A 26197-nucleotide genomic window follows, 5' to 3' on the forward strand; every position below is an offset into this window, starting at 1 on the left:
TGGGAGAAGAAGGAGCACCCCCTGCCCCCCACCCCCCAGCCCGGTCAGCTCCCCTGCAGGTTCTGATAAGTCTCCTCACTGTTCCTTCCTTAGAAAAAAACAATTCCAGGTCCTTCTCACTTACTCTTCCTCCCCAGTCTCATTTTCTCTATTTTGGAACAATAATTTTTTAATGTACGGCCTCTTTATTGTTCATTGGAAGTTCAGATATAAGTGTTGTATATAATGTAAGATTCGATTCCCAATTTGGGGGTTCTCTGAACATACAACGTCTAAAAATGTTTATCAAGGGAACCTTCTCGCCTAGAGAATAGTGGGGGTAGGGGGGCCTCCTGTACTTTCTTCTAAGAAACTGCAAAGATCAAGGCTGATTTTCACACACGATGCCAAACTGAATCCAACGCACTCGAGACAGAACAAAGGCAAACTGTCTTTTAAGGCTGAAGTACTTACGAGTGTCAACTTCTCTTAGTGAAGAAAAACCTGGCAAGCTGAAAAAGCTGCTGAATTAAGCAAGAGGCGAAATCCAGTCAAAGGTAATAGATCCTATAATCACACAATCTGTGCCTTAAGGGGAAAGATGCAAATTCCCAAGACTCAGATGACGGCCAAGTAGCCTCAGAGCGGGTTTGAGGAGCTGGATGGCCCAGGTACAGCCCTGCCTAACCACCAGGTGGTGACGAACCAGTGACCCTGGAGGACCCGCTCTCTCCCATCCCAGGGGCTCCAAGACGGGCCTAAGCAGAAGGACGGAAGTTGGGAGAAGGAGACCGGTTGGGAGAAGGGGGTGCACGGGTGCTGGGAGGTTCTCACAGGTCAGGATGCAGGCAGGTCAGGAAAGGCGGCCAACCTCCTGCACCAGGGATCCTGCCAAATACTGTCATCTCTATTATCACATTCCATTCTGGTAACTCTCCTGATCGTGACAGAGGAGTAAAATGACATTTCCAGAGGTGAGTGACGGCTCCTAGGTGCCCGGCGGGGAGTGAAGAAGCTGGGTGTGAGCTGCTGTGTCCGAAAGCCCACTGTGGCCCCACTGGCCTGCCACCTGCCCTTACCTCTTTGCCAAAAGCTGAGACTTGGTTCCTGAGGGAGAAATCAGGTGTATCTGGAGGTCTCCGCGGCGGGGGTGGGAGATGGAGATGCGGGCGACCACGTGCTCCAGGTAGCCCACGTGCTGGTCGGAGTGGTCGGCACAGGCTGTGGTCAGGGCGCTGGTCCGCAGTGTCTGCACCACTGGAATACTCCTGGGAGGGGAGGGAGGGGCTCAGCCAGGCCCAGCAGCTCTCGGTCACACACGTGGATTCCTGGGATGGCCCCAGGGAGAGCTCTGGTCCCTTAATGGTTTCCTCTCACTTATACGGCCTGCTCAGAAGACCTCTGTCACCTGGCATTTGCTTAGAGAGATTTAAAGGATGGCTTCTCGTGCAGACTCAGCTAACAAAGCCCTCAGTGGCCAGGATGTGGCTCGGCGCCTCTGGCCAGCTCATTTCCTGGGGCCCGCGAGGCTTTAAAGCCTCACCACTTTGTTTCAAAGATTGGCCGTGACAGTGTAAGTCTCGATGCTGAATAATAACAACATCAAACATTTCCTGAGCTGACCGCATGCTGGGCACAGGACACCGGCACTGGTGTGAGAATTCACAAGGATTCATTGACTTAACCCAGAGAGGGCAAGGATTGTGTCCAAGGTCACACAGCTACTGAGAAGCAGAGCTGGGATTTGAGGCTGCAGAGTCCATGCCGCCACCTCTGTGCCTCACCGCCCTGCAAGGATGCGTGTGCGGGCCCACACTTATGTTCACGATGCCGGGAAGGAGCAGATGGACATGCAACCCCAGGGCCGGAACTGGCCTCTTGCACTAAACGCACTGGTCAAGGCCGTTGTGACGGCACCAGAGTCACAGAGGATGGACAGGACCTGGTCTACTCCCGACTGCCCCGCATGAAGACTGGGGCCCCCTCCGCCTCCTGTCCTGTGATGCGAATGGACGCCGGTTCTCTTTAGGAATCAAGGGCAGTGTCACCATGTGGAATCTGAAGAGAAGCACCAGGCCCCAGTCATTCACAGTCAGCTCCACCGGAATGTTCTAGCACACTCTCCTGAGGAGGCAGACACAGGCTGCATGTACTTGGGTGCTGTTCCCGCATCCAGCCGTCCCACCTATTCGGGGCCACCACCGCTGTCCCCAAGGACCTGTAAACTGAAGCCACCCAGTAACACATGAGGAAGTCCCCCTGGCCTGGCCAGCATCCACTTTATAATGGGGAGCTCTTATCCCGTTATCCCTAACTTTCCTCTCGGGAGGGGAGGCTCGAAGCAGATGTTTAGAGCCTCCCAGGAATTACATCGCTTGGCTCTACTGGGCCTGAGTCATAAAGAACACTCAAAACAGTTACAAACAGTGAGGTAATTCCCTCGGAGACTGTAAATATTTGAAAACATGATTTGCATGCAACATAAATTGATTTAGAGATGCTGACTCCTTTCATTGCCTGCTCCCAAATTTCACTGTCTGTGTTTACTGGTCAGCAGGCGCCCCCCCCCACCCCCGCCGACCTCCACCCCCCCCCACTGTACAGATGCAGAGCAGAACAGAAAGCTCTGGAGCGTTCTGGAAAGTTCAGTCCTGCTGGGTCACACACAACTCCAGGTAAAGAATCCTGGCCCCGTGCACTAAGCAGGCAACGTGGGTGTGTTGGGGGCATGGGGGGTGGTGGGGTGGGGGAGACCCTTCCTGTGAAGGCTCACCAAGTTAGCATGTCAGGAATCACCCTACACTTTCGAACTTCTAACACATTTCCTGGGCCCAATAGCAAGATCAAGGCCACTGGCTGAAACCTTCCACCTCTCCACTTGTCTTTCTGCCCTAGTGGGCAGCTACTGCCAATCAGAGCAGTCTGCCGTCTGTATCGGTGGGTTCTGCATCCAGGATCAAAAGTATTTGGGGAAAAAAAAATGTTACGTTGTTTGTTGCCGAAGTGCACTATGCGTTTAGGTCTACCATGGTTGGATCTGTACTGAACACGTACAGACTTTTTTTCTTCTCATTATTCCCTAAACAATATAATGTAACAACTATTTACATAGCACTTACATTGCATTAGATGTTATAAGTAATCTAGGGGTGATTTAAAGTAAACGGGAGGATGTGTGGAGGTGATAAGCAAACACTACGCCATTTGAGACACGGGACTTGAGCGTCTGTGGATTTTGGTACCCTCGGGGTGTGGGGGGTCCTGGATCCAACCCCCGTAGGATGCCGAGGCAGGACTGTATTTCTCTCTCCCACATACAGACCTCTCTCCAGGTCAGCTACAAGGGCAGACCTATGGCCTGGCACAAAGTATTTCCAGGGTGACTCCACCTTACCACGCTGCAGGGCTGGGGCAAGAGGAGGCCGGGCCCAGTTCCTCATGCTGAAGGGGTCCCCCAAAATCGGAAGACAGCAGTGCCCTTCCCTCGGGAGTATTTGGCATCTGTCGGGGAGGTTGGCGGGGAGGGCAGGAGGTTGCTACACAGCCAACCAGGACGTGGACCAGGAAATCCTTTCCCAGACCTTCTGAAGGTAATCAGCGGAGTGGAGAGGGATAATCGGGGCAGGCTTGTTAAATCAAACTGTAGGAAGACACCTCGGTCTGTTGGAGGGCTCACCGCAATCTGTGGGCACAGCAAAAAGCTTCGGAGTCATGTCTCAGATCTGTTCTACGAAGAACATTCCGGATGGGCTGGTCGTTAAGAGTTAGAGGAAAGTAGATGTGGGTGCTGTCTTATTCATGTTAGTGCACATTTAGCATTTTCCTGAAGTGAAATTACTTTTGATTATCAAACCATAGCCCATCCTGCAGGCTGGAAATAAAATTCAATTAAAAAACAAAAAGCGGCTAATCCCGTACATTACTTTAGACAGCGCTGTCCCTGATGAGGTTATAAGGTGTTTGAACATGCAGTGTTTAAATTCATAGCCTGTATTTTTCTTCTAAGTGAAACAAGGGGGCTAAGTTATCGGCAGCCTAAGTTTAAACATTCCCTCCAGCTCTACGATTCAATTTCATGGGGAGTACAGAAGACAAGAGAACATACAGTCGATTCTCATTATTCACAATTCCGTATTTGCAAATTCACTGATTTGCTAACCTGTATTTGAAACCCCAAATCAATCCTTACGGGGGGTTGGTGGTCATTTGTGGATGTACACAGGACAGCAACCCGCGTGAGCCGGCCGCTATCTGTGTTCCCAGCTGAGGCGAAACAGGCGACTCTACCTTCTCGGTTCCACACTCATACTGTAAACACGTGTCCTTCTGTGGTCTAGTTAGGGCCATGTTTTCCACACTTGTTGCTTGCTGGTGGTGGTTTCACCCCCACGCACAGTGCTGAAATGGCTGCATGGAGTTCCTACGTGGCAACAGGCTGCGACACGCCTTACTGAGAAAATCCGTGCACCAGATAAGCTCCACTCAGGAGGGAGTGACAGGGCTGCCGGCAGTGATTCAGTGGTAATGAGTCAGCAATATGTAACAAACAGGGTGTCTTTAAACAGAAACACACAGGAGTAAACAGCCGTGTTTCCCGAAAATCAGACCTAGCCGGACCATTAGCTCAAATGCATCTTTTGGAGCAAAAATTAATATAAGACCTGGGATAATGTAATATAATATAACATAATATAATATAATATAATATAATATAATATAATATAATATAATACCAGGTATAATATAATATAATATAATATAATATAATATAATATAATAATGTGATATAATACTGGATCTTATATTCATTTTTGCTCCAAAAGACGCATTAGAGCTGATGGTCCGGCTAGATGTTATTTTTGGGGAACAGGGAAGGTTCTGTGTTGGGCAGTAGATGAACCCGTAAGCAGAGGCTCCCAGGAACCTACCGAACCCCATATTTCTCTTCAAAGCAATGGTTCTGGGTTCCTGAGTTCAGTGTTTGTGGTGGCTTCACAGCACACAACAACTGTGAGTAACGAGAGTCGTCGGCTGGATGATTCAGATGCAGACACGGATTTAGAAGCAAGTAGCAGTCACAATTTGGGGAAGGCAGGTTACACCGAAGAATAAGCTAGAAAGGCCAGGGCTGCAGGAGGATGGGCAGCTGACTAAAGCTCACCAGAATTTCAAGGGACATCAAGAAGCAGGACAAGTGTCATGGGCTGAGGTATGGTAACCCCCTACCCCGGGGCCAAGAGCAGAGCACCCAATGAGTTTTCTTTCCACCCCAAGCCATGCCCCATGGATAAAGGACGTGATAGAAGAAGCCAGAAGCAAGGGCCTCCTACAGGACCAGGAGTGCACTGAAGTTCAGTGCTGGGTGGGGTGGGGAGGGGTGGGGAAGCGCTGGGAGAGTGGGGGGAACCTGCACCGTCCAGAGAGCCCAAAGGAGAGGTGGGCTTTCCACTTTCTAAGCGGATCTGAAACCAGCTGTGTGCTGCTCACAGCAGGATCCTGGAGTCAGGCCGACGGGGGTCCCAGCCACACAGGAACCCCGCTGGAGGTGGTGCCACGTGGCTTTGCCCGCGAGCCTTGCTAACCTGCTTCAGGTGAATCCCCAAACCCCCCAGTCCTAGATGTGCAGTGTCCAGACTAGAGCTGCTGACGTGTCTACTGGGGTCCCCTGCATGGCCTTTCTTCACATTAAAGAGGAACAGTAGCATTTCCTCCTTTGGGGCTGCTTCCTGTGTGCCTGGAATGGCAGCCCTGCCTCCCTCCAAGGCCGCCTTTCTTGTGCTGCGCTGGCGACCTTTCTGCTCTTTTTGGCTTGAGGAGGCAGGTCAGGTTGGCATTGGACAGAAAACAGGGCAGTTCAACAGAGGGACACCAACCGGCACCTGAGTGGCCATTTGGGGCACAGTGGGTGTGATACCAGTGTCTGCACACAGGTTGGGGCCACAGGCAGAACTTACAGAGGGTGGCCCATCGCCCCTTCTGGAATAACCGAGAGGACTAGCTCCCTAAGTCATGACAGATCCCAGGAGAGGGAGACCAGATGGGGGCCGGAGTGGCAGGAGAGGGTGAAGAGGTGTCACTGTCCTTCATTCCTGCCCCTGCACGTGTCCATCAACTCCAGGCCCTGTCACTCAGGGCCCCGCACGACGTCACTGTAGAAATGGCAGACGTGGTCACGATCCCCTCACTTAGTGGTCAAGGAACAGCTTTCCGACCTTTGTCAGTCACACCAGACAGACAGGCGCCCTCCCTCCCTCTCTCTCACGTGCTGCTCTTTTCTACAGGAAGCGGCTGAGGCCAGGTTTGGGACGTTACAGAGTGCTAGGATTCCACCAGGAGAAGGAGAAAGCAGAGTGAGGCTGAGAGAGTGGCCAGGTGGATCAGGAAACACCCGTGGAGAGGGAGCAGTGAGGAGAGGGGACACAGGTGTGGGCAAACACTTCCTTTTCCTGTTTAAGCGACATGGTCCCAGCAGCTTAGGTGAAGCTGGAGAGGACCCTGGTGAAGGAAGCTGGCCATAAGCAGTCGGGGTGCACAGCAGTTCAAACGAGCCTGACAGGCAGGCTGGAGCCCTCTGCCCGGAGATAAAGCCCAAAGGCAGAAATGAGGTTTCCACCTTCCAGGCAGGAATGCTTCTTTCTTCCTCTCTCTCTCTCTCTCTCTCTCTCTTTCTCTCCCCCCCAACCCCCACCCAATGTCCTTGGGAATAACTGTTGCAGTGTGCAGTTATGCAAGTGGTTTTGGGACAGCAGGTTGGCTGACTATTCCAGAAAGGGTCTGAAACTGCTCAACGTAAAGATGATTTTCCTTTAGAAACAGAAGTCTGATTCTTTGCCTCTGTTGGCATTTGCGGAGTCCTTTCTTTCCTCAAAGGAGAGGAACAATGTCACACTGTGTGTTACGGCCGGTTCCCTCAACTTGTGCTGTCTAGACTCAGTGTGCTTGCACTTAAAAAACAAAATAAAATAAAAATAAAAACAACCCTTCGCCACCTAGGCACCACTCTGCCATCTTAAAACTATTTCTGGCAGGAGAAGAATGCTTCATTCAGGGGCCGCCCTGCTGGGAGACCAGCGGGAGGGCAGAGGTGTGGGGCCGGATGGGATGCGGCCACCTCCACCTCGGCAGGCCAGGTGGCCTTGGGGGCAGCCCTGCTCTAGAACCCAGCACCACCTCACCTGGACTTGGATTATCCATGGTCCAGGCGTTTCCTAACCAACAAGACAAAAGAAAGCAAAAGGCCTTGTTTATCTCAGAGACCCTCCCACTTTCTTGTGAATTTGACAGTCTAAGTCTCCCTGGAGGAAGATGCTTGAAAATCTCCAGACTGAGACTTGTCTGGTGGCCAAGCAGCCTGTCAGGTCTTAGAGGGAACACCCTGCAGTCAGTCTTCACAATCAGCCGCAGGATGGAAGTGTCATTTTTGAAAAAATACTTCCGTGGCTATTCACCCAGTACACGCTTTCTGAATTCCTACCGCATGCCAGAAACCCTTTCCTCAACATTTTCTAGCAAAAGAGCATATTAAGAGGTAAATGCATTCCAGGCAGAAGCCATCTCAAACAGAGTGGTCTATATCTGTGGATAAAGCAAGGGTCACTCTTCATCACCCCCTCATTTCTTTTTCCAAACACACATTTCCCAAAGGTATAAACAATTCCAGCTAGAAAAAAAGAAAAACGCATTCCATTCTTTGTCAGATATGAAGGCCACGAGAAACACCGTTCTCCTGAAAAAGGACAGCTGCAATGGCAGAGTCTGGGAGGATCATTGAATTTCCTTTCCTGATGGAGTACGATCCCTGCTATCTGACTTACTTTACAGCTGATTTTTAAAACACAAAAACTTCATTGAACATAATGCAACTGCTTTAGAACAACTTACTACAAAGGGTGAGGTGGGACATGTCCAGACCATGGAAGAAAGAAGCAACCGGGGTCCCAGAGCACCCAGCCCGAGGTTTGTTAAAAAGTCCCAGGGCTGAAACCTTCGGAAGGTTGCCCGAGTCCAGATGAAAGCGACACAGAGCTGCCCTGCACTTTGCACAATAACCCCTTCCTGCAACCGAGAAGGGACAGAGGCTGCCACCCCTGCCTCTGGCTGATGGAGTCACACTGAGCTCTTGGGACAGGTGGGGCTGGGACTACAGCTGTCACCTCTAGTGGGTGATGAGAGAGCACACTCCGTGCTAGTCCTCCGTCAGCCCCACTGGGCGGGGCACATGGCCGAGCCAGTCAGCGGTGCCGAACGTGATGGGTCAGAATTTCCAGTATGAGCCTGAGCGTTCAGGCTGAGGAACTGACTCCCCGTAATGGAGCAATCCGCTACAGAAGGGGAACCCACAACTGGCAGCAAAAGGCCTCAGGAAGCTCATGGGTTAAGAAGTGATGCCTTCTCCAGCATCACCATCCATCGAGGGGATGCAGACACGTGTACACACACGCTACCACACACGCCCACACATGTGTGCACACCGGCCCGAAATACCTCACAGCAGAGGCAAACCCACGTGCCTGAAAAACTAAGCGGTGCTGGAGACCAGCCTCACCTGGGCCTCTTGTCTGCGACGGCAATACACATGTGCTGTGAGGGCACTGCTGTCCACTTCTTGGCCTCCATGACGAGGGCTTCTGCGTCCACCAGGCCAAATCCATAGAGATGGCTAACTGAAAAGACAGGGCCTTCAGACTTTCCTCCCCTCCCACCCCCAGGAATGGAGTGAGACCCAGATCCCACCCTCTGCTTTGCTCCTGCACAAGGCACCTGATCCATGACCTCCGTGGTCCTGGGACCGACTGTCTGTGTCACTCAGGGCGGGAATGGCCAGGACTGGCTCCCTGCTCCAAGGTCCCAGCTGCTCTACTCTCTCTGAACCCCAGTCCTTCAGGTCAGGACTGTGGGCCGGGAAATAAGTCCCATTTTGGTACAGAGTAGAGACCTAGACCTTTCTCTTTGGGACATGAGGACAGCTTTCCTTACACGAGAGGGACAGGCCAGCATCTGCACTCCCTGAATCTTAAGACAGAGGGAAAAAGTCCGAGACCCCTTGGTTTACCCATTGTGTCCTTTTCCTCCCCTATCGAATTCCAGGGCATTCAGAGACAGCGGCACAGGCCGTGAGTCCTTGTGAACTGGCCTGCTCCAATGCTGAATTTGGCCAACGCAGGAGAGTTTCAAAGTTTAATTTAAGACGCAAGGTTGAAAACTAGATACAATCTATTTTCCTATTTAATTAGGCTGAAATTGAAATGTAGGTCAGCTCTTGTTACAGCACATGGTTAACACCAGCATTCCTGCAAAACAAAGACACATCAGGCCTAATCAATGGCCTCCTTATTAAAAGGAATGTCCCTTGGAACTTTAGGTAACAATGCTTGACCTATATTTTACGGATGGGAGCATCAGGCTCAGTGTTGAAATAGTTGGATTTGAAATTCAGAAAAGGAAAACAAACACCCTCCCTAACATGCCATGAATGAATGTAAATCTTTTTCAAGTATCTCTGGTAAGAAGCCAGACAAACGAAGCCAGTGGCACAGTCCTATAATTATGTGCCTTAAGAGCTCCGACTGCGGGTTGATTTCATGGTACCCGGCTGTACTGGGGGTAGAGACCTCACTGTTCCATGTGTTACTTTTATAACACGGGGGGTGGGGGTGGGGGTGGGGCTTGACGACAGAAGTTTTGTAGTTAGAAAGTAGCTTACCTAACTATTTCAATGTCCTCATTGTACAGATGAGGAAACTGGGAGCTACTTTAAAAATCATAGAGCTACTCAGGGCTAAGATTGCAAGTTGCTCTTAGGTGGCACGCAAACATTTTTTTATCATAGTCATTATGGTAATAATTATTTTAATGTACATTAGAAAAAATATAACTACACATCAAACCCATGATTAACTAGATGCAATAAAGTTTCCTTTTAAAATATATTTCTTTATGTGAAAAAAAAAGGCAAGTCAATTTAAAGAAAACCATTAAGTCAGTTCTGGTACAGGTGTTCCCTGGGTGTGGCAAAAGTTGTGAAGACGGAACCCTGATGTCTAGCGACCTTAAGTTTCTTCCTTAATGCCAGTGTGAGGTTCCAGGATACTTTTCTTAAATCACTGTATAGATGCTTTTCATTCTTATGACACACAATTAATATTATTTGGGGATTCTTTTTGAGACATTCATGTCACCCCTTGCCACAGATGCCACGGTGCCACCCAGAGGGCCCACCAGCAGGGCTGACCGGTCCTGCCCCGCCCACCATGAGAGTGATAGGTCCTGCCCCGCCCACCAGGAGGCCCCGCACCTTTAAGACCTGCACCGTTGACCTTCCAGTCGTTGGCTTTCAGGTGGGCCGGCCTGGATGTCTTCACCAGCAGATGCTGGACGTCCCTCCAGGTTAACTGGCTGCTGCAGTGACACAAAAACAGAGTGCTGCAGCCCACACAGCTCAGTAAGGATGGCTGCACAGGCGCACTCAGAGGTCGGGAGCCTGCCCCGGGTCTGGACTTGAGGAATGAAACCCGCAGGCTCCATTCCTTGGCCAGGGTTTGCAACCTTGTGTAAAGAATGGTTACCAGAGATTAAGTCCTGGGATAAAATAGTACCAGGGGTGACCGAAAGTCCATAGCACGAGAAACCCAGCCTCGTTGCCAAGCTGTGCTTGAGTTTGTACAAGGGTGACAGAGGACAAGGTGGCAGTAGAGAGAGGGGCGTCCTTAGCATAATAGCAAATGCTATTTGTTAGCATCTGGGGCTAATGTTCGTATAACAAGCAAACGCAGCAGCGTCTCCTCAACCGCCATCTGCCCAGACCCCACCCTTGGGTGGACCCGCTCTCTACAGACTGTAAAGTGAGATTCAAGTACTTCTACATTTACAATACATTCATTCTGATGGAAAGTAGAAACATTTCACTAAAAGAACACATGCCCACCAATAAAAAAGCAGCGATCAGATTTCTTTGATTCTGAGTTACATTGTGTCGCCTCTTCACACCTCTGAGACCAAGCTCCCAGTCACGATAATGGTCCTATAACCCGCTCCGTCCACAGCACCAGGACCAGGTCACAGACAAATAACTGCTGGAAGCACTCGCTCTTGACCAGGGCCTGTCCCCACCCATAGTCGCGACCATCATCCTTCCAATTGCCCACACCTTTGTTTGCCTGTGTTGAAAAATATGCACAACTGAAAATTTACCGTCTTAACTGTTTTTCAGTGCACAGTTCAGTGAAGCGCAGTCACATGGCTGTGTGACCATTACCACCATCCGTCCACAGAACTTTTTCATCGTCCCCCATTGAAACTCACTCCCCACGCCCCTCCCCCAGCCCCTGGCACCCACCATCCTACCTCCTGTCTCTGAGAGTCTGACCACACTAGGAACTGTGTATGCGTGAAACCACACAGTATTTGTCCTTCTGCGACTGGAGTCTTTCACCTGCCCAGTGTCCTCAGGGTTCATCCACGTCATCACTTGTGTCAGAATTCCTTAACTTAAGGCTAAAGAATATTCCATTGTAGGGGAGGAGCACATTTCGTTTGCCCATCATCTGTTCACGGCCACTTGGGTCGCGTCCGCCTTCTGGCGGTTGTGAATAATGCTGCTGTGAACATGGGTGTACAAATATCTCTTCAAGTCTCTGCTTTCAATTCTTTGGGGTGTAAAACTGTTGGAGCATATGGCAATTCTATGTTGAATTTTTTGAGGAACTGCCACACTTATTTTTCGCAGCAGCTGCACCATCTGACACCCCCACCAATCACCCCCTCTTTGCCTATCTTCCTAGTAGGAGCTCACCTGTTGGCTTGAATCTTGGGTACATTCTCCAGGCTCTAGCCCCAGGCTCCCCTGGTTTCTCCAACATGCTCTTGTCACTTTGCCGGTCATCAGCCACTTACTGGCCTCCTGGCTGCCTTGCCCCAACCATGTCCATTAGTCCATTTCCTAGGCTTTTGCTGGGCACAGGTTGTCTGATTTCCTCCCCTTATCACTGCTCCTCTTGGGAGTTCACAGCCAACATCCTTGTTAGAGGACGATTCTGAGGTCCCAAGTGGCCCAAGGCCTCGCACTCTGGTGGAGTGGGCACAGGCTCGGGCTTTGGGGTTCAGACAGAGCAGACGGGGCTATGTCCCTTGTTACCTGGGTGACGAGCAGGGTCCCGCCCTTCTGGTGGTTCTGCACAAGGCGTCAGGAAGCCTGAGCTTCCGAGTTTACGACAGGATGGGTCCAGGAAGGGACAATGTGAGAAGCAGTCTTACGATGAGGAAATTCATTTTACTTTTGACCCTCGTAATAAAATCACTAATGCAGTTTGTATGGAAAACATGTCTAGGAAATAGTGTTGAAATGTTTCTCGATGAAGAAGGGATTGGTGGGGAGTCCCAAGACTGCCTGAAGTTGTGGGATGACCTCTGGACCATCCCTACTCGGGAGGGTCTGCCCTCACTCATGTCACACGCTGCGTGCAGGCCCTGCCTGTGCCCCCGAGACCCTCTCCACCCGGAATGACGCAGCCACACGGCAGTGCCACCAGACATCTGAGCTACTCTACCCAGTCCCCAAATCTCAGGCCTGTGGGTCCCTGGTTATAGTTGCTCCTCCCTTGAACAATCCTTTATGTTTACATGCTCTAACCTGGCATTGTTTTCCATGAAGTTCTCTTGATGTGCCACCTGCAAACTTCTGAGGGTGAGCTCAAATGACAGTCCACAGGCCACGTTTTAATGGCACAAAACAAGGTTTGTTTTTTCCATTTTTTAGTTTGTTTTTGAGTTGTTATTTAGTTTCTACTAGCAAAATTCCTCGCATGTTTCCAATAAGGAATGGAAGAAAATATAGAACAATGAATTACTAAGTATGTGAATGCAACTTTCCACACAAGTAACTAATTATTTAGAATTTTATAAAAGAGCCTCAGGACACAGAAGTTACAAAATCCAAAACAGTTAGCCACTCCTTTGTTAAATTTGTAGCATTTGAGTTTTATGCTCGTTTGTCTTATGCAAATCAACATGCAAACAGACATAATTATAAGGATTTGAGCAACTCAGTCATGGTTTTTGAATCATTTAAAATCTCATCTACACAAATGGCTGCTTCAAACGTCTGGTTATCCCGAGTCAGTTTTCACGTCTCACCTAACATTTGCTTTTGGGTAGCGTGATTGCATTCGTCGTAAACTCTCTTTTCTTTCTGGCCCATCCACATGCTAATAACTCTAGAGCTTTTATTTGGCTCAAGACAGATAAAAGATCATTGCCATATTGTCAAGTCATGAACTAAAGTTTCTAAAGCGCAGCTGCAGCGGCCCACAGTGTGACGCAGAACGGGAGGCTGGCTTGGGGTTCAGCCCCCAGAGCTTCCTGTGGTCCTACAAAGGGCCAGAGACCGTGAGCTTTAGAAAGGAAGAGAAGGGTAGGAACTACTCCATGCTCATCCACGATGGCCGTAAAAAGGAACAAAATCCTGACACCTGCTACACCATGGAGGAACCTTGAGGATATTATACTACATGAAAGAAGCCCGCACAGAAGGTCCAAGAGTGTGTGAATCCACCTCTGTGAGGTTCCTAGAGTCATCAAAATTATAGAGACAGAAACTAGAATGGCGGCTGTCAGGGGCTGGCAGGGAGGGGGAGGGAGAGTATTATGGGCTGCATTTTGCCCCCCCCCCCAATTCATATGTTGAAGTCCTAACCCCCACTCGCCGCCCCCAAGACCTCTGAATGTGACTGTAGCTGGAGACAGGCCCTTTAAAGAGGTAATTAAGTAGGGTCATTTTGGGTGGGCCCTAATCCAAGGTGACTGTTGTCCTTACACAGGATCTAGAAACACACACAGAGGGAAGCCCAGGTAGGACACAGGGAGAAAGTGGCCATTTTTAACCCAAGGAGCAACACCTCAGGAGAGACCAACCTTGCCGACACCTTGATCTTAAATTTCGGGCCTCCACAACCGTGAGAAAGAAATGTCAGTTGTTTAAGTCCCCCAGTCTGTGTTACTTTGTTTCACGGGGACGGGCTTCGTTCTGGGATGACGGAAAAGTTTTGGAGATGGATGGCAGTGATGGCTACCAACAGTGTGAATGTGCTTAGTGAACTGTGCCCTCAGTAATAAATTTTACCTTATGCGTATTTTTACTACCACAAAAACTTAAAAGAAGGAAAAAAGGGAAAGTGCTGGGAACTTACTTTGCTTCTAACGCCAGGGCGATGATGCCCGCCACCATAGGGGCGGAAACGGAGGTCCCCGTGTGGCCATCGGTGCAGCGCTGACGCAGATCCGTGGTGACCTGGTGACAGGGCAGCAAGAGGTGACATCAGCTCTCAGGAGAAGTCAGAGGTTATCAAGGAGCTGCTCCCCGCAGATGCGGCCGTGGGTCCCAGGGAGGGAGAGGGCGCGAGGCGGACATGTCTCGGCACCGAGGTTTCTGCCATGTGTGGTAGTCCTGCTAAGCTGCTCTGCTCTCATATGTAAGAAATGGACCCACTGCAGGGACGAGCTAATCACGGGAGGAGGACAGGGAGACAAGGCAGAGGGCAGATGATGTGTGTGCTGAGACTCAAAGGTAAAGATAAGCAAAGTGAAACGGAGGGGCCCTCCCTGGCAGAGTGCCCACGGCAAGACCACATGCCAGAGCCCACAGAAATGACCCCGAGTTCCCACCTGACTTCAGAGCAGTTGAAAACACATGGAGGTGGCCAGTGATCCAGAGAGCACTTCTGCCTACTGCCAGAAGGTCATGGACGGTTCTGCAACAGGATGGTCTCCTCAGAGAGCTGACGGGTGCCACCTGCAGCAGCAGACCGCCCTGCGTTGATGGCGACCTCACAGGGTCACCGTGTGGGATCAGGAAACCAGCTCCCTGGGAAGGTGAGGCTGGCTCTGCCAGCTGAGGGGCCGACGCCAGGCTGGGTGGGTGCTGACAGGGGACCTCGCTCTCGCACGGCCTGAGGGGCACCTTCCTTTGACCTGGATGGAGAAGCAGCCGCCATCTGAACAGTTTGTGTGGGTTCAGATGTGCAATACCTGCCGTGCAAGATGGGATTTGTTACCTAGTGTTGCCCCCATGCCTTTTGCAGATGGAATTAGGGTTGCTAACTAGCCTGAAGTCAGGGCGAGCACCCTGGATTATCCGGTGAAAAGAGGCAGAAAGCCTGGCCTAGACCTACAGCAGAAGAGGGAACGGACCCATTGCTGCTGGCCTTGGAAAGAGTTGGGGGGCACAAGCCAAGGAATGTGGGAGGCCTGCAGCAGCTGAGATTGGCTGTGGCTCACACCCACGAGGCAAGATCAGTCCCATGACCACAAGGAACACAGTTGTGCCAAACCCGGAATGAGCAGGATTCTCCCGGAGCCTCTGGGAAGGAACGCAGCCGGCCGACACCCGGGTTCCAGCCTCCAGAGGCTCAGAATACAGACCCAGCCGGCGCTGCGGCACTTCTGACCTGCAGAACTGTGAGAGTAAATCTGAGCTGTTTAAGCTGCTACGTTCAGGAGAACGTGTCGTGACAGTAACGGGAAACTAACACACCCACCAGGTGCAAGGCTCCAGCAGCCGAGAATGAATTTCCCTGGTGGTAACATTCAGGTCCCCTTTCAGACGGACCATCCTCCTTTACCTGATTCAGCTGGGAGGACGATTATCCAGGGGCCCAGCCTGTATCACACACACAGGAAGACTCAACAGGACCAGCCTCCTCCTCCCTCCCGATCAAGCAATTGATCGATTGGCAGGACTGAATTACTTTGATGTGGAGGAGGGCAGCTGAGGGCGAGGCAGAAGGAGCAAGAATGCAACCTCTCGGACCCCAGCATCTTCATCTGCAGGTGGGCATAATGACATGTCCTTCCCAGGGCTTCTGTGAAGGTCACAGCTGGCACCTGGCATGTACTCCACTCAGTAAATGCTGGCCAACTGAGGGTGTCTGGGCAGGAGGGCGTCTGGCCCATGGCTGGCTCTCCAGCCTCAGAGGAAGGGTTACTGGGGAGTGAGCAGAGGGGCCTCCCCGTGGGGAGGAGATGGCTGTGTCAAGATGGGCAGCCCCTCCCCAGAGACTGAATGTCACGCACGGAGCACAACTCGTGTTCAGTGAATGAATGGACGAGCCCAGGAGGGAACGAGTAAGAGGTGCTCACTTTAGGTGTCACTCCTTTTATTAGGACTCACGTCCCAGCAGTGGGCAATGCCTCAGTCCAGGCCAAGCTGCTGGACACTCTCCAGACAGAGAGGAGCAGAGAGAGAGCATGGAGGGGACAGAGCCCCGACTTCCATCAGACATCTGCCTGAATGCTGCCGACCACCCAGAATGGTCACTCATCCCCCTGCAGGAAAACTTGGCCCTAGTTGACCAAAAAAAAAGGTGCCATCCACACTATCAAGAAAAGTTCCAGAACAGCAAGTTCAAGTAAGTATGTCAGCTCTTCTAGCCTTCTCACACCACACCCTGACCCACACAGTAGTGTTCAGAGGAGAGACGTTTTTTCCAAAAGGAAGAGGAATGAAGGCTTGCTGCAGCTGAGGCGTGGACGTGCACATACAAACATGCACACGCAGTCTGACTGAACAGAGAAAGCTGCGAGCCCTGCACCGAGGCCTGGGAAACACTGTCCTCCCAGCACGGAGCCCCTGGGACAAAGTGTCAGAGGACACAGTCTCCGCCTCGCAGCCCTGCCGCCAGCAGGCCTCTGTCAGGATCCCGCACAGGCGTCTGTTTAACAAGACTCCAGCCAGTCCGCGTGCAACTGCGCTTGAACAGGATGCCATTCAGAGCCTCGGCGGCCCGTCCCAGGGGCGCGTACTCCAGTGGGAAAGGAAAATAACAACTTAAATGACTACCTTCGCTAACCGGGCGGGCCGCTGCCAGGCTGGCGGTGGGACGATTGTGGCTGACCTTTCAGTCGGTGCAGAGAAAGGGGAGAACAGGAAGCCTGTATGCTCCCAAGGAAACATGTAAAAATAAATTTGCAAATCATTTCTGAAGAGGTGGACAGGCAGCAGGGGAAATGAAAAGAAGCTAGTGAGCTGGAAAAGTAAGCCATGTCCGGCCAGCTCCACGGTCTCATTTTTAAAATGTCCCAAACCCAGATTAACGAACGACTGTGCATTGGAACTCGGCGTGAATGTCAACATAACCCCCACCCCTCTTACTTCTTTTAGAGGAAGAAAGCACAGAAGGAAGGAGGAAGCACAGACCCCACTCGTACACTAAACTCAAACAGTTACTTTATCAGAGACAAATCACACTTGTGTTCACTGAAGGGGGTGTGACCCAGAAACCGCTGCTGGGTGCACAGTGTCCAGGAAAAGTCCTTTTGTAAGGAAGGGAATGCCCAGAAGAACACTTGGGTTTCTCAAAATCTTTCAGTGTACAACCAAGACTTTCTCTCACTCGATTTTGCACGTTGAAACTGAACGGGTCAGCTGGATCCCAAGAGCTGTGACCACAGGATTTGAGAGAGCTAAAAGCAGACGCCGTGCTGACAATGCACCCCATTCTTAAAGGGTATTTTTAGATCTCCAAAGCCAGAGAGGGTTTTAATTGGCATTTTGTGCAGAAATTAGAAAGGCAGGGTCTGAGGAAGGCAGCCAAGGGACTGGGGTGTACCCCAAGGTACAACTCGTTCATTGATGGGTGAGGGTGGTGCCCTGGGACCCGGGACAAACTGGCCTTGACCTGGCTCAGCTTTTGGTTCAGAGGAAAAGGAAGTCATCCCCAAAGGGCGGAAGGTGTGCCCCCCAAGCTGTCCACCGTGCCGAGCACTCACGATTTTCCGCTCGTAGAACGCCCCGCTGCTGTAGGTGGTGGTCAGGGTGGACGCACACTCCTCCAGGTACCACGGCTTGTAGCCGTTCTCGGTGGTGCTGCTCACGGAGATAGTGTAGATGCTGTTTGTGTAGCCATCGCACGAACAGTGGTCGCCTTCTCTCCCGCCGTTCCCGGATGCCCAGACGAAAATGGAGCCCAGGCCCTGCCGGCCCTGGAGGGGAAGGAGAGGGCCAGCGCGTCAGTCAGCCTGAGCCTCGCCGGGGAGGTTGCCTGCGGCCTGGAGCTCCTCCTTCTGATGTCCCTCCCCAAGGCCTAAAAAGGAGGCGTTCAGACCCGACAGATGCCACCGTAGACATGGCTTTGTGGGCCCTGTTGGGATTTTCACAGAGCACTTCTGACTGTGGGATGGCACCGTGAACTTCAGGGGAGGCCACATGGGCAAAAAGGGTGACGGAATGCCCGTGGCTGCTCGTGCTGTCTTCTGAGAGTGGCCGTTGTCCCCACCGTGAGTAAGCATTTAGGTGGTCAGGTTGTCAAACCAGCCAACTTGTGTGCAGAGTTTCATTCTTAAGAACATATAAATGAAAACAAGCCTTTGAGAGACAGCGGCAGGTCCAGGCAGGATCCTGCAGCTCTCTGTGTCTCACACCCACAGGATCAATATTTCTGACCAAACTGAGGGCTCATCCCGGCCACAAGCACCAGCCAAGATCAGCTCACCCAAGAGGGACTGGCCCCTCCGGTCAAGTGGCCGGACCTGCTGGTGGTACTCGGCCAGCCCCCGAGAGCGCTGCCAACACTTGTCTCCACAGGAAACGGGACCCACGGGACCGGTAACTTCAGCATCCCTGCCAAGGACCCTGCTTTCCAAACACGCGGGAGGAAATTGATACTTATGCCCCAAAGTGGCCAATTTAAAGAAAACGTCCAACAAAATTCTGCAATCCCCCGAGTGTCAAACTGAAGCCCTACTGCTGACTGCACATGTTACACTCAGCCTTAGAGTTCAAGTACACCCTGGGCAGAGTGGACACGCCTGCTCTGCGAGCCTCAGGCCACTCCATTCTGTGCACCAAGCGACCACAGTTCCCCGTCCTTTTGTGCCTACTTGTCACAATCTGACATTTCTTCCAGTTCCAACCTGAGGCTCTCAACGGAGCCTCAGCCAGTCAGTCCTGCTGCTAAAAGCTGCCTCATTCACCCTGCTTTCCGTATGTCCAAGGTGGGGCTGTCCAAATGGCCAAGAGCTTGACAGAAAGGTTGCTCAAATGTAGCAAAAAGATCAGCCTCCTGGAAAGAAGGCACAAAGCTCTACAAAAATGAGTGTGTTTGGGCATGGAAGTACCCGTAGGGGAAGATTAATCAGATGCTTGCACAAAGCACTAAAATCCAAACGAGAAGGCATTTAACCCATCAGAGCCTATCTTTATTCTGCGACAACCATCTCTAAGACCTGTCACGCCATCTCCCCACCCCACTCTAAATTATTTGTAAAAGGTTGTCATTTTGCAAAGTGGGATGTGCGATCTGATGGCCCCAGCAGCACAGAGCAGGACTCACACAGCACCCCTCACTCTTGAGTGTCCACACAGACCACTGGGGGTGCTGTTACACTGGAGACGAACTCGCAGGTCCAGGAGGGATGAGATTCTGCATTTCTAACGAGCTCCCAGGTGATGCGGGCTGGTGCCTCTGGACCCATTTTGAATATCAAGAGCCTAAAATGCCACAGGCCTGTGTCTTTCCATCTCACTCCGAGACCAATCCATTCTCACAGGTGTCCAGGCAGCAAAAGCCTCTTCACTCTGTAAAGAGTTTCCTGCCAGGAGAACCTGGGAATCGGGCAGAGGCAACACTAAGATCGGAGGGGTAATGAGATATTTCTGCTGTCTCTGAGGATTGCGTCTTCACTTTCCAGGTCATATAGAAGCTACAGGATGGAAGGGGACATTTCAACCCCAGCCGTGCACTTGTATCTCTGTTCAGAAAAACCACAACTTCAATCCGATCAGAACCCATTTCAGCGTCTTGCCTGGGAAGCAGAGAGTTTACCCATTGGTCTCAGAAGCACCGTTACTGAGGCTTAGCAAACGCCTGGCCTCTGCATGAGGCAGCGTTTTCAGCTACTGTGATCTGACTCTCCCCTTCTGGAGGATACGTGAGTAGTAAGGCTTCGTGAGGACCAACATCAAACACCTTTCTGCTAAATTTTGGCTTCTGAAATCTCCCCCAAACCACATCACCTACCTAAGGTGAAGTCAGATCTTATGAAGAAAGACTATGGGTGACAAAGGGGACATTGAGGTGGAAAAAAAGATGGGGGATGTGGTTTGGTTTGAGACCATCAAGTTTCCAGGAGGATTTTCCGTGACAACTTCAGACAGCTGCGATGTAAGTCTCCTTAAATGACTTACTTGACTTTAGGATGACTAAAAAGAAAAAAGAAATGAAATGACCTCAGTCATTCAAAAACCTGTGACAACAATGACGGGGAATCACATGGTCCCCTCTGCATCGTGTCCACTCCTCTGACAGCTTGAAGGAGCTAATGCCGCCCAGATTTCTAGGTGCAAAAAGCCCCTTTCTGAGCCCCTGACTTTCCAAAGTCCTGTCTGGACTGTGTCTGTACAAACCTAAGGGAAGCTGAAAACGCCAACAATCCTTTGAAAGAATCCTTACATCTACCGGAAATAGGGGGCCCCATCCTGAGATCTCAAATCTTTAGACATCGTCTCATAGAAATGACAGAAGCTCAGGTCAACACCACCCAAAGCCGTATCTTCTCTGCAGAAAATGCAATCTCTAACTTACAGCTCAAATTACACTTAATTTTTAAGGAGGTTTCACTAGTCACCAAGACTGATATAGAAGTGACATAGAGGGTGGCGCAAACTGGGGATGGGGAAGAGGAGATGTTTTTATTCGGCAGCCAGTGGGCAGCGGCTGACCTGGTCACGCCTGGACCTTCCAGGATGCCCGGGCCAGCAGCTGGCACGGCTCAGGTGCTCAGCAACCCGACTGCAGGAGCCCTCGCATTTCCTTGGAGTCGTGGGGACAAGGGAAGCTGTCTGGTGTCCCCATCATGAGCGCGAGGTCGAATGCTATGGAAGGGCCGTGTGTCTGAACTATCCTCCTCTTTTTCTTTTCTTGTCTAACTGTGTGTCTAGGTGAGCAATGAGCTCTGGGGGACACAAGAACAGACGCCCTGCTTTTCGTCACTAGCTTCTCAGACATTCAAGCCCCAAGGGGTTGGGGAGAGAGGCAGCGTGGGGGGAGGCCTCTGCCTTGTACCTGGGGAGCAACAGCACATCCATAGAGGGGTACAGCCAGGTGAACCTGGCCAGGAGTGCAGGGTACCCTGGCGAGGCCTGAGACAGGGAAGAGTAAGGAATTGGGGACACACCCAGGCGTTCCGTAGTGGGGGGTGTGTGTGGCCAGGTTGGGGGCATTCTAAGACATAAGTACTCAACCCCCATAAAAAGAAATTAATAGAAAATAACCAAAGTCAACACATCCAGAAAAGCCATTAAATCATATTGTTTAGAAAAAAATAAAACCATAAACAGGGTTAGAAAAGATTGCTCTTCTGTGGGGCTGGGCAAGGGGATAGGCAGGGAGAGATAAAGAAAGGCCACTTTCAATCTCACCCTCCCGTACTATCTGATTCATTAACTATTTATCAACTGCAGCTTCATCAGGGTACATGGGTCACAGTAAGAACCGCTAAGAGAAGTTTGAAAGTCTATAAATAATAAAGTGGGCTCCGCCCTCCAGCCCCACTGTCCTGTGTGTCACAGAAGTCAGAGGTATGGATGCTCCCCAGGGGTGCCTGGACTTCCTGCTCAAACCCTGGCAGTATCACAGGGCCACACCTTATGCTTTGGCCAGGGCTTTTGGGTCACTCAGGGCCACCTGGACGCTGACAAGAGCGGTCTGTTCCAAGAAGCTGTCCTCGCCCAGCAATCCGCTTTGCCACCCTGCTTGTTACAGCTGGGTCATCTCCAGTACCCCGTGCCCTACCCCCAGTCTTTCTGACTCACAAGGACCCAGAATGGGTGATCACAGAGGGACTGGGGACGGGCTTCCGGGGAGGAGTCTGCCAGCTTCTTCCGTGTCCCCTCCTCCAGTCGGGGAGAATCGGCACTGCGATGTTTAGTCTAGGTGAGGTTCCAGCCAAGAAATTCTAAGTATGTTCGTCTGTGTGCCGGCAGGGAGGGCAACACGACCCAGACTTCCTGCTTCGGGGGGCGCAGAAAGCTGCAGGGCAGGGTCCTTTCGTGGGCAGCTGGGCAGAGGCCAGGACACCTCTTCCACTGCACGGTCCAAATACCAGGCCAGGTGGTTGGGTTGAGACCCGTGCCACCCACCTGTACACACCCGTCAGCCGGGGGCGGTCAGGCTCCAAGGCACAGAGGCCCGGGGCTGGCAGATGACCTGCTAGCTCTCCCTGCACCAGCTACTCCATAAGGAGGTGAAATACTTCTGCTGAGACGGCCACTCCCCTGAGACCCCAAATGGCTTCTCCGTCACTCTGGCCTGGCACAGCAGGGACTTCCCGGTCCCATTTCGGGGCTCTGGCCTTTGTCACTCTGATTTTTAATTGTTAATCTTTTTCTACTCCCCCACCCAGTCCCCGCACCCCCACCCCATGAGCTGCCCCACAGCCCTGGGTCACTCCACCTTTTTAATGCCATACTCGAAGGCCTGCTTCGCCAGCCGGCCGGGCCCGTCCACCGTCTTCCCGTCGTCGTCGGGTCCCCAGCTCGCGCTGTATATGTCAATGTAGTTGGGTCTGATGCCCAGGGACTTGGCCTCCACCACGTCGGTCACGTCGCCGTCCAGCATACGGATGCCTGAAAGGACAGGAGGAGGTGCCAGCTGGGTACCTGTCTGCAGGGACTGTCACCCCAGGCGTGGGGACGGGCCGGAGAGCCCCACGCAGCTTGGGAGTCTGTCCCACATCACGTTGGACACCTCTCTCCCCACTCGGTGCTGGTCGATGTGAAAAAGTTAAAATGACACCCTCGGCCACGTGGTAGTGTCCCCAACGCACGATGGCAACAAAGCGAGCAAAGGTACAGTCCTCCTCGTACCACGATGTCACGTTGTATTTGAAAATGGACAGTTCTATGCTAGCGCTTGCCTGGCTGTTAATAGTTGATATTTATTTCTCTTGAAAAAGAATAATTCCACCTGATTTATAATTAGGGACAGAAGGTCACACCCTAGCCTGTTGAGGAGGGCTGTCATCCCTTGTGTTCAGGTCCCATGCTTCCTGCACGGGTCTTTAGGAGATGGGGAGTACAGCTTCCCAGGAGCACCCCAAAAGGAGATGGGGTGAGTGGGTGCCCACAGGCCTCTCCCAGGACCTGCCTCCCTGGCCAGGGGTCTCTCATCCTTGGCGCCGTGTCCAGAGCCGGCCTCTGCGTCCAGCAGGTGTGGCCCCCGAACCCAAGGCCTCACCCAGAGAGGGGGCTCAGTGACGCTGGCACGTGACTGGGCCATGACGACCACCGCACGTCCTGCTTCGACAGTAGTAGATACGTACAGCTGGACCTCTCTGAGGCTCGGGCAACGTCTGCCTGCCCCCCTCCCCCGAGCAGGACTCGAGGGGGCCGCCCAGCACCCACAGCCGTCCCACTCAGAAGCCCCTCCTGCATTGGGCCCAGCCCCATGTGTGTGTGGCCGTGCCTTTCAACAAAACGAATTCTAAATCTTAGAGCTATTTAAGACGGAACAGAAAACGGGGCTTCTTCTGATTGTAAGACTAATATGTGCTCTTTGCAGAAAGTTTGGGAAACAGAGAAATAACTAGTGATAATATCTGGGTTATTTTCTTCTAGCATTTTCCTTTGCCCACAGCGTATAATTTCTCTCCAAGTTCCCTGTGCCACTAACAATTCTTCCAAGACATGACTGTTCATGGTTGCTGCCCTCCATCCCATGTACCCCCAGCCCAGGCAGCACTCTTTCTGGGGTTCACCTTACCAAATGGAGGGCCCCCCCATATCTCCTTGACTGGACTGGATCTACTCATTCTATAACCCAGAATCTATATCGGCATATACTGGGTACTCAAAAAACAGAAACTCTGGATATAACTGATTCTGAAAAACAAAATGGTGACTGTTCCTCGAGGTTAAAAGACATGGTCCAGGCCCGACTGGGAAGAACCACACGCAGGAGATTCTGTGAGGGGACACCTCCCCCGGTGCTCAGGGATCATGGTTTTATGTAAATTACAGCCTCCCGGCCCATCTACTCAAGATTCTAGTTGTGGGGATATTCTGCTGTCATGTCCCGTCTCGCTCCTGCTGGCTCTGAGGGACACTGGGTGAGAGCTCTGCTCCCTGGGCCTCTCACTGGGGACAGGTGACGAGGCATCCACGTCCCCTTGCCACGTGGCACCATGTTGGTGTCTGAACAACGGCGCTTCCCTGGCCTTCCTGCAACCAGGCAGGTGAGGGCTTGTCGTAGCCAGCTCAGGCTGCCATCACAAAATGCCACTGGCCGGGGGCTTAAACAACAGACATGTACTTCTGACAGTTCTCAAGGCCGGAAGTCCAAGTTCAAGGTGCCAGTCCACTGGGTTCCCCCGTGAGTGCCTGCTTCGTGGCTCACAGCCACCTTCTAAACTAAACAGGTGATTCGTGTACAGTGCCTGGCACTCAGTAAGCCCTCAGCGCACGTGTTAGCAGCTAGCCTGAGCCCCACGGAGCCTGTTCCCCATCTGTAAATATGGGGGTAATGGCACCTACTTCCAGGGGTTGCACATAACCAATGACTTTTTACCCTTTTTGTAAAAACACGCACTATTTGATACGAATGAAGGATGGTATGGCACCTGCGTGTTAAAGAGCCTATACCACAACGGACGCCTGTGACCCCTCCACCCAGTGCAAACACGAACGTGACCCACAGGGGCCACTACCCAGCCCCTCCCCTCACAGATAAAACTGCTCAGATGTTTGGATTGTTCTTTCCATTGACTTTGGAAACTGGCATTTTTAGTACAATTGTATGTGTGCTTAGTTTCGCCTGTACTGGGAATTCATCCTCGTTGTTTACACATGTTATAAGTATCTTCTTCCCGGTGATGCTTTGTCTTCTTACGCTGTTTAGAGTTTTTTTAATAAACAGAGTTGCTTAATTTCAGTAGTGCAAGAACTAATTTCCCTCTAAAGATCAGGGAATTACAGTGCGGGCCAAGTCTGTTATGGCTTATTGACATCGATTGTGGGGTTCCTTTTTCTCTTTTCCGGGGGGTCAGAGCCACCTCTGTCACCTCTGTTATCAGCTCATTGTACTTCCTCCTTTCTGATTTCTCAGTGGACGAGAGAAGACTGGGTGGCCTGACTGCTCTTTCCCCAGTCACTGGCCTGGGTGCCCAGGTCTTCTATCCCCTGGTTGTGTCAGAGACACTGGGCCCAGGTGCTCTCTCAGTCACAAGAGGGGTCCTAGCCAGTATGGGACGTTAGTGTTGTGGGGTGGCCCCTGGCAAGATAAAGAGCAGCTTGCAGTGGGGGAAAGAGGGCAGCGGACAGAATCCCGGGGTGGAGGCTTGGCTCTGTTTGACCTTGGGCCAGGATCTCAAACTCTAGGAGCCCTTGCTTTCCACATTATTTACCGGGTAGGGTAGTTGAGAAGATTAAATATATGGTGGTCGTGGGCCCCGGTGCTGTGTGAGAAATGCCAGCTGCGTTCTTGATGCCCTGACTTTCAGCAATGGGCTTTTCTAGGTCGAGAGACGCTGCCAGCCCCGCAGGCAGCCACAAGCAGCTCTGAGGTTCTAATCGGAAAATCTAAGCCACGAGTCTGGGACTTCTCCAGGCAAGTTATAGGTGTTAGAATGCCTATTTTTGGACAAGAAAGAGATGCCAGGAGACATCCAAAAATATGTAGAAATAAATATATGAGCAGAATGATTTCCTGACACCTCTCACAGTGCTTTTCATCTCGAAAGAAGAGTGACTGATGTGTGAGAAAGAAAGCACAATGTATTTAGGTATTAATGAAGCATCTGTTTTCCCAAACACTGACAGGCTGCCAACAAAGAAAAGGTAAATGTTTTCAGTAGAAACCTGCTGTTCCAATATTAGCTTTAAATGCGCGTGTTTCTCTGGAAATGCCAAATTGAAGAAAATCAGTAATCACTTCTCTAATGAAAAACGAAGGGCCCCTTTACCACAAATTGTCAGGCACAAAAAAATAATCTGGACAGACAATTTGGGTGGCAAATTAACTCCCCGTTCTTTGCGTGCTCACGATGGCTGCTGTGAGTTGGGTTCAGAGCTCACGGCAGCAGGAGACACATGTCCAACTGGTCCCCTCGGGACCTATCTGTGGGCACGAGGTAGAAGGGTCTTCAGAAGGAGTGGGGTGAGCTGTAGAATCTGACAGGTTTGTGTTTGGGTGAATCACCCAGAGCGTGCCCCGACAGACAGTCTGGTCCCCAC

The 26197-nt window shown here is 51.5% G+C and overlaps 1 protein-coding gene across 3 annotated transcripts in view; it reads right to left on the minus strand.

Moving 5' to 3' along the window:
• Positions 1–26197, minus strand: part of PCSK6 (proprotein convertase subtilisin/kexin type 6) — a 130799-nt gene that overhangs the window by 37461 nt on the left and 67141 nt on the right. For all 3 annotated transcript variants that reach the window (XM_033100069.1, XM_033100068.1, XM_033100070.1), the window contains exons 7-12: positions 22422–22594; positions 17740–17952; positions 14163–14263; positions 10274–10377; positions 8525–8642; positions 1059–1247 (exon numbers count right to left, since the gene is read on the minus strand). In XM_033100069.1, coding sequence (XP_032955960.1) covers positions 1059–1247; positions 8525–8642; positions 10274–10377; positions 14163–14263; positions 17740–17952; positions 22422–22594 — 898 coding nt within the window. The remainder of the gene's footprint in view (positions 1–1058; positions 1248–8524; positions 8643–10273; positions 10378–14162; positions 14264–17739; positions 17953–22421; positions 22595–26197) is intronic.

The sequence above is a fragment of the Rhinolophus ferrumequinum genome, chromosome 28 (genome assembly GCF_004115265.2).
Source record: "Rhinolophus ferrumequinum isolate MPI-CBG mRhiFer1 chromosome 28, mRhiFer1_v1.p, whole genome shotgun sequence".
Lineage (NCBI taxonomy): Eukaryota > Metazoa > Chordata > Mammalia > Chiroptera > Rhinolophidae > Rhinolophus > Rhinolophus ferrumequinum.